The sequence below is a fragment of the Triticum dicoccoides genome, chromosome 4B (genome assembly GCF_002162155.2).
Source record: "Triticum dicoccoides isolate Atlit2015 ecotype Zavitan chromosome 4B, WEW_v2.0, whole genome shotgun sequence".
Classification (NCBI taxonomy): domain Eukaryota; kingdom Viridiplantae; phylum Streptophyta; class Magnoliopsida; order Poales; family Poaceae; genus Triticum; species Triticum dicoccoides.
Genome location: NC_041387.1, coordinates 492,832,272 through 492,838,736, shown reverse-complemented (window position 1 = coordinate 492,838,736; position 6,465 = coordinate 492,832,272). Strand labels below are relative to the sequence as shown.

Here is a 6,465-nt window from a genome sequence, read left to right as displayed (position 1 = left end):
ACCGACCACCTCAGCATTATCAATCATAGGTACCACCGACACGATGGACTCAAGTGCCTCCAGTTGCTCACATGACATAGGTGAATCATGTCCCTTACACGAGGTCGCCGACGAGTTGGCCACATATGCTCCATAGACAGAGGCGAAGCAGGTATCACACATAGTTGTTGAAGCTCAAGCTGACCTGCAGCACAGGGGTGATGATCACGATGATGGCCTCTCCCTCAACGGTAGACGGCACAGAGGGCAGGCCAAACAATGACGAACTAACCCCAACATGAAGGGAGAAACAATTGAAGAGCTTTGTACCCTTGTCTTCCGCGAAACCAACAACAGAAACAACAGGAGGTCGCGACGTCGAAGTAGTCGACAACATAGTCGGCACGAGGGAGAGCTTGCCCAGAGCAGCCTCCGCCTACTCCAGAAAGCTCCCAACCCGCGCTAGCAAGCCTTGCAACAGCTTGGACTGATCTGCCAGAGCGGACTGCAACACCACATCAAATGGGGTTGTCGAGCCAGCTATACTAGAGAGGCAGAGATGACATATGCCCAAGACTCACGACGAAGCGCCTTAGAGGGAAGCACAGACTTCATCGGACCTCCACGGGAAGCTAGAGTTCGACGATTCTCGATGCCGAGGCGGGGCTGGGACGACACGACAAGGCATGCCGACAAGCAGAGTGGACGCCAGGGGTTACGACACTCGCGCGCACGGTAATCGTTCTTCAAACAGCGGGAGCACCAAAGGGAATCTCGACAAACAGTGCATGGTGCCCAAGAGCGAGGCATATGCAACATCTACCATGAAGCCAGGCGGGGATAGGACGGGAGTCAACACCGGGGCCGGTGGTGCTGGACGTTGCGACAACACCTCCTGCCATCCTGTCTGGCACCGCCTCACACCCCACACACAGCTGAGCAGTTGGAGGTGAGCAATTGGTAGCCAGTGCCACCTGCGGGGCTAGCACTCCGTCTTCCTTGGCCTCGTCGTCATTGGCGAGGGAGGCCCACATCACAGGCCGCCCAGGCACCATTGTATTTTTTCAAGAGTGCGCAAATTGCGTACCATAGCTTTATAGAAGAAGAGAATTGCAAGTACAAGATGACTAGCACTTGTTGCGAACAACGAACGTAGCACCCACTCCATAACCGGCTAGTCCAAAGACAACCAGCAACGGCAACACAACTACGACGCAAAAGACCCTACCCTAATTCGAAAACCTCACCGCGTCTCGACCGACGTCAGTCACCTCTGAAGAACAGCAGCTCTCACCAAGCTTCCCTCGTCAACGCACCATCCCCCCTTGATGCCTAAAGGAGGTGGCAAGAGGATGGCAGGACTCGATCCAACCCAACAAAGGCACCGTCTTGGAATCACCACCGACGACCGTACATTGCGCCGGAGAAGAACGAACAAGGGTAGCGGCGAACACCGGTGGAGCACAACATAGGACCTCCAAACCATGTCTCCTGCCACGATGCTTCCAACAGAGAGAAGGCATGGAAGACGCCGCCATCGTGCTGATCCCACACCGAATCAAGGCTTTCGTCCGGAGACAACTGCCAACACCAAGAAGACAAGGGAAATGGCGACACACTCGACGACACCTCCAGGGAAGGGAATGACACCCGCAGTTGCCATCGTCGCCGACCCAGCGAAAACCGGACAGGATTTTCATCCATAATGTCACTCATCTCCACACCTCAAGATTTGGGGAAGCAATGTCCATGAATCCTCGCACCGCCGTCACCGCAGCAAATTGTCGACGAAGCTGCATAGCCGTGACCCTCCCACACCAGCACTGCCGAGAGAACATGCCACCAACAATCCAGACGAGGAGTCGCCGCTTCCTACCACGTCGTGCAAGGGCCTGCTCCACCACGTCGGCCTTCACCCGCACCAGGGGACTGCCAGGCGATGGAAACAACCCCAAAGACCCAGATCAAATCAGACACGAATCAGATCCGGCCCGCACCTCCATCCACAAATTCAGCGCCCACACCTCCGAGAGCACCACCGCAAGCCCCTCACGAGGAGGCGGTCGGCCGCCCGCTGCCCGCAGGATCTCCTTCCTGGCTGGGCCTCCTCGATGTCGCCGCCTCCATGGCGGAGCTCGCGTCGCCGCCACAATCAATGTCCGCGCACCACCAACCTCCACCATTCTGCAGCAGCTCGCCTGGATCCGCCTCTCCATCGCCCTCTCCGTCGTGCGCCGGCGACCATCGCTGCGAATCACGCCGCCGGTCACCCCACCACCATGGCCGCCCCCGGAGGCGTCCCGCTCCGCGCGAAGGAGATCCGTCGGGACGGCGGTAGCGGCCGGAGGAGGCGATCTGAGGATCTAGTTGTTCTAGGGTTGGGGGAGCCTCCAGAGCCGCAGACGCGTGCGACCCGGGAGGCGAGGAATGTGGCCATCAGAGCCCTTGTATCATCACGCAAGGGGTAATGCCATCCGAGGTAACCTGGACAAGGGCATCGTCCTGAGCAGCAGAGGCTTGCGTCAACACGATAGGGACGGACAACGGCGGTGGCAATAGAAGAGTCTGGGACTCGTGGACGACCGAAGGCATAAGGGGTCATTGCGCCATGGCGACCGCGGCTAGGGGAGGCTCGTCACCGGGTAGGACAAGCCCCCCAACCAGCGTAGACCGCGGCGCGGGCTGCAGCAGCATGGACGAAGAGCCTGCCGTCGCTCCTGACGTCTCGGACACCAAATAAGGAAGAGCTCGAGGAATCTTGGCGACCGCGGCTGGGGAGGCTGGCCACCGAGCAGGACAAGCCCCCCATCCAAAGCAGACCGGGGGGTGTGCTCGCCCCCCATCCAAAGCAGACCGGGGGGTGTGCTGCAGGAGCACTGACAGAGAGCCTACCACCGGCTCTCCACCGCTGCTGACGACGGCTGGGAGAAGGGCTCCGGGAGCCATGGCGCCAGCAGCATAGACGAGCTCAAGGGAGCACGGGAGAGCGTGGCTTCAACGGGAGAGGAGTGAGGACACGCAGGGGGTACCAGATCCGGTCGAGGTTGTCACGGGGAAGATCGGAGGAAAGAGAAGGAGTCGCCATCGACGCGGTCACTCACCCGTCGCGGAGGCGAGAGCCCAGCAACGCGAACATTCTTCAAAATAACCTCTCTCGCTGTGTCATTCTTTAAAGATGTATACAGCGAGCGATAGAGTGATCTATCATTGATTTTACTTAATTTGGTTGGGGGGCCCAACCTCCTACACCGCCACACCAGTCTCTTGAAATAGACCCATAGCATATCCGGCCGATGTTGTATTGTGATAGAGAATAATTACTAACTTCGGCAAGATGTTGATGTTAGTTCCACAAAAGGATAGTAGTACTTTCCAGCTTTTCCAGCTAACTAGTAATACATCAAATGGTAGAAGCAGACAAACGCTTTTAGGATGGTAAAGTAACTGATACTCCATCCGTTCCAAAGTTAGTACAAAGTTGAGTCATCTATTTTGGAACGGAGGGAGTACATCCAAAAATAGAAATAAGAAATCGCTTTCTGCGTGGTAGTAGATCTTAAGATGACTGAAAAACACAAAAATAGAAACGGAAAAGCGCTTTCAGAAAGCCAGCGAACGTAAATGCAAAAAGATTGGTAGTAGTTCATCATGTCTGTTAGCTAAAAGAAGAAACAAACCAGAGTTGGCAAGCAAATAGGCTTTTGTTCAATGGCTAAACCAAACAATCTGCATATTACTTAGTTTTGCTACCCATGTTTTTCCCCTCGTTGCGATCAAACCTAATCAGTTTCCAAGTATAGATAAATGTTTGCAAACAGACGCCACAACGAAACCTCAATTTCCAAATACTGAACCCTGAGCAAAGATCTATCTTCATACTTCTGGAAACCTTCTAAGCTAGTAAGATGTTGACAGAAAGCCGTGTAATCAGATTTCAACAACTCAGATTTCGTTATAGAAAGTCTCTACAAATAAACTTCTTCAACTACAGATGGACTGGTCTTAAATGCAACACCCTCTCTTGATAGTGAACTCTAAGACTGGTGGCAAGAGGATAGGGACTCCCAGATCTTTCAGAAAGGAAAATGTATGGAGAGCTTCATTATTTTGGGCCCATGGCACCTATGAAAGCAAAGGAAGGAAAGGTTTTTTCACAAGGAGGCCCAGCCACACCTTTGCAGGATCTTACTGACCTTTGGTAGCAAATCTTTCACTCTTGGGGGCACTCAGGTGGTACGCTGTGCAGCAGTAGTTGCCTGTCTACTTGCTGATGATGTTTTTCTTTCTCTTCTGTTTTCATTTGTCATGTTTTTTCTTTAACTTGTAAGACTTTTACACATACCTTATAAATATACTCCCTTGCATAATTCTAGGAGAAAGGGCGATCAAACACCACACAAGTTAAAGTTCATGCTATTTCAAAAGGAAAATACTACACATATTGAGTTAAGATATGCAAACCATTGGTGAGCAGTCGCTATAATTATGTCCAAGGTATTAAGGTAGAGGCACACAATTAAAAATACTTGGTTCAGCGCATTGTAACACCAGATCGGAACAATGAGAAACTATCAGGCATTTAACTTGCTTAGATCCATGGGGAGCACAAGCTTAATAGCAGGTCAAAGATAAGAACCGCATGAGTCATGCGAGTATTTCATATATAAACTTGGCAGACGTAAAGAAATACCAAATTAAATGATAACTAGCCCTAGAAGAGGTAGCGATTATCTTTCAACTTTAATGGAGAAAACCTCTACATGAAGCCATAAACATCCAGGTCATAACAGACATTGAAGCATTAAATGCTAACTAAATCAGAAAAACTGTTGCCATTACGCTACAACTTCTAAATTGACATGACAGATACAGACAGACTTCCTACTTCACAGCTGAAGCTCGAAATAGGCATGTAAATTAAGTCCAGGAAACTGAACATGGCTGCAAGCTACTTCTAAAGACGTCTACAGATTGGCAAGAGCAGGTACAGAGAATAACCCAGACCAAACTGCAGCGTTGGACCCTACAAGGCGATCAACATAGCATGTCTCTTACCTGATTGTTACAAACTTGTTTGTGCCATGCTTGGCCCAGAAGGTCTTCAAGTCAATTGGATTATTAAGGTTGTACCCTTCACCAGCTAGCTTCTCAAGAACCTTTTTGAATGCACCTTGGCTCATCTTCCTTCCAGCAATACGTGCGCCCCGGCGCTTTGTGTTCATTGGCAGCGGATATGTCGAAATAGAAGTTGTGCAGCATGCAGACTGCCAGCCACCTGCACCCCACCGGTAGCATTGCTGGGGAGCTCCAGTGCATGAGCACACAGGTGTTGGTATCCTTGAAATGTCAAAATCAATACCATTAATTACCATTTCCACAGGCTTAAGAGGACCCCTGCTTCGGGGTGCACGGGCCTTGGGTGCCCCATCTTCCCCTGGAGTAGCAACCTTCTTAGGCTTCTTCGGCTTCGGCAACTTAGGCTGACGACCTTGCTGCCTCTTCTTTACCGGAGGCTTGCTTCCAACCACAGAATGCTCTTCAACCAACGGTGGGGCAATTTTTTCCTCCTCGGGCACAGGAGGCTCCTGTGGCTGCATCATCTGGAGAGTGTGCGCACCACGCGCATCTGGCATCATTCCAAAACCTGTAGGGTGGTGATGCACAGCATGTCCAGGATGTCCAATATGTCCAGCAGGCCCAAGAGGAACAGCATGAAGGACCTTCTGCTCACGGGAATGTTGATGCTGATGCTGATGCTGCTGTTGATGTTGGTTCTGGTGGTGGTGCTGGTGCTGGTGCTGATGCTGATGCTGCGAGGGGTGCATCCAGGCCTCATTGCGCACAAAATCCATGTGAATAGCCGGCGGCTCGGTGGGCATGCCACCAGAGGGTTCGCCGTTACCATAGTCGCGGGGATGATGTGAATGCGGCGGGTGGTGCGGGGCGTTGTGGTGCTGCAAGAAGGTGCCGTTAGGGAGCAGCGGCTTTGTGTCCCGGTGGCCGGCGCCGGCCACAGATGGCATCAGCTGCAGGCCGAGGTTGCCTTTCATCGTCTCATAGAAGCCCCAATTCCGAATGCTCAGGCTGCCGTCGTCGTCCATCTCGGCCGGCCCTGAACAAACGAATCGAAATCCAAGAAACCGAGATTGGGACGAGAAATGTGCTCTTCTTTCGGGCTCTGGACGGTCAGGCTATCCCCACCATTGCATTCCAGACGTCAATCCCTGAGACCTATTTCGAAAAACAAGTAGAAAAAAAATTCAAGGATCCGTAAGCAGGGGCGGATCTAGATGGTGCGCACCGGCACACCCAGAAATTGCGATTGGTGAGTGGGATTTAACAAATCTCTGATTGGGAACAACCCTCATACCTCAAAACCCAATGGCCCGAGATTGCGGACGGGGCGGGGACAGCGGGGACGAAATTCGGCGACGGGGAAGAACAGGAACGGCGATGGCAGCGAGGCGCGTGAGAGGGGCGGAGGGG

General features: G+C 52.5%; 1 protein-coding gene across 1 annotated transcript; it reads right to left on the bottom strand.

Moving 5' to 3' along the window:
- Positions 1-4,673: 4,673 nt before the first annotated feature.
- On the bottom strand, positions 4,674-6,465 carry LOC119291062 (protein Barley B recombinant-like). The gene is made up of 2 exons (XM_037569776.1): positions 6,350-6,465; positions 4,674-6,210 (listed from the first exon to the last, which is right to left on the bottom strand). The coding sequence occupies exon 2, from the start codon at positions 6,078-6,080 to the stop codon at positions 5,031-5,033; it is 1,050 nt and encodes a 349-aa protein (XP_037425673.1). The 5' UTR covers positions 6,081-6,210; positions 6,350-6,465; the 3' UTR covers positions 4,674-5,030.

Coding starts and splice junctions, on each gene's coding strand:
- LOC119291062 (XM_037569776.1), bottom strand. CDS start 6,080: ATGGACGACGACGGCAGCCTGAGCATTCGGAATTGGGGCTTCTATGAG.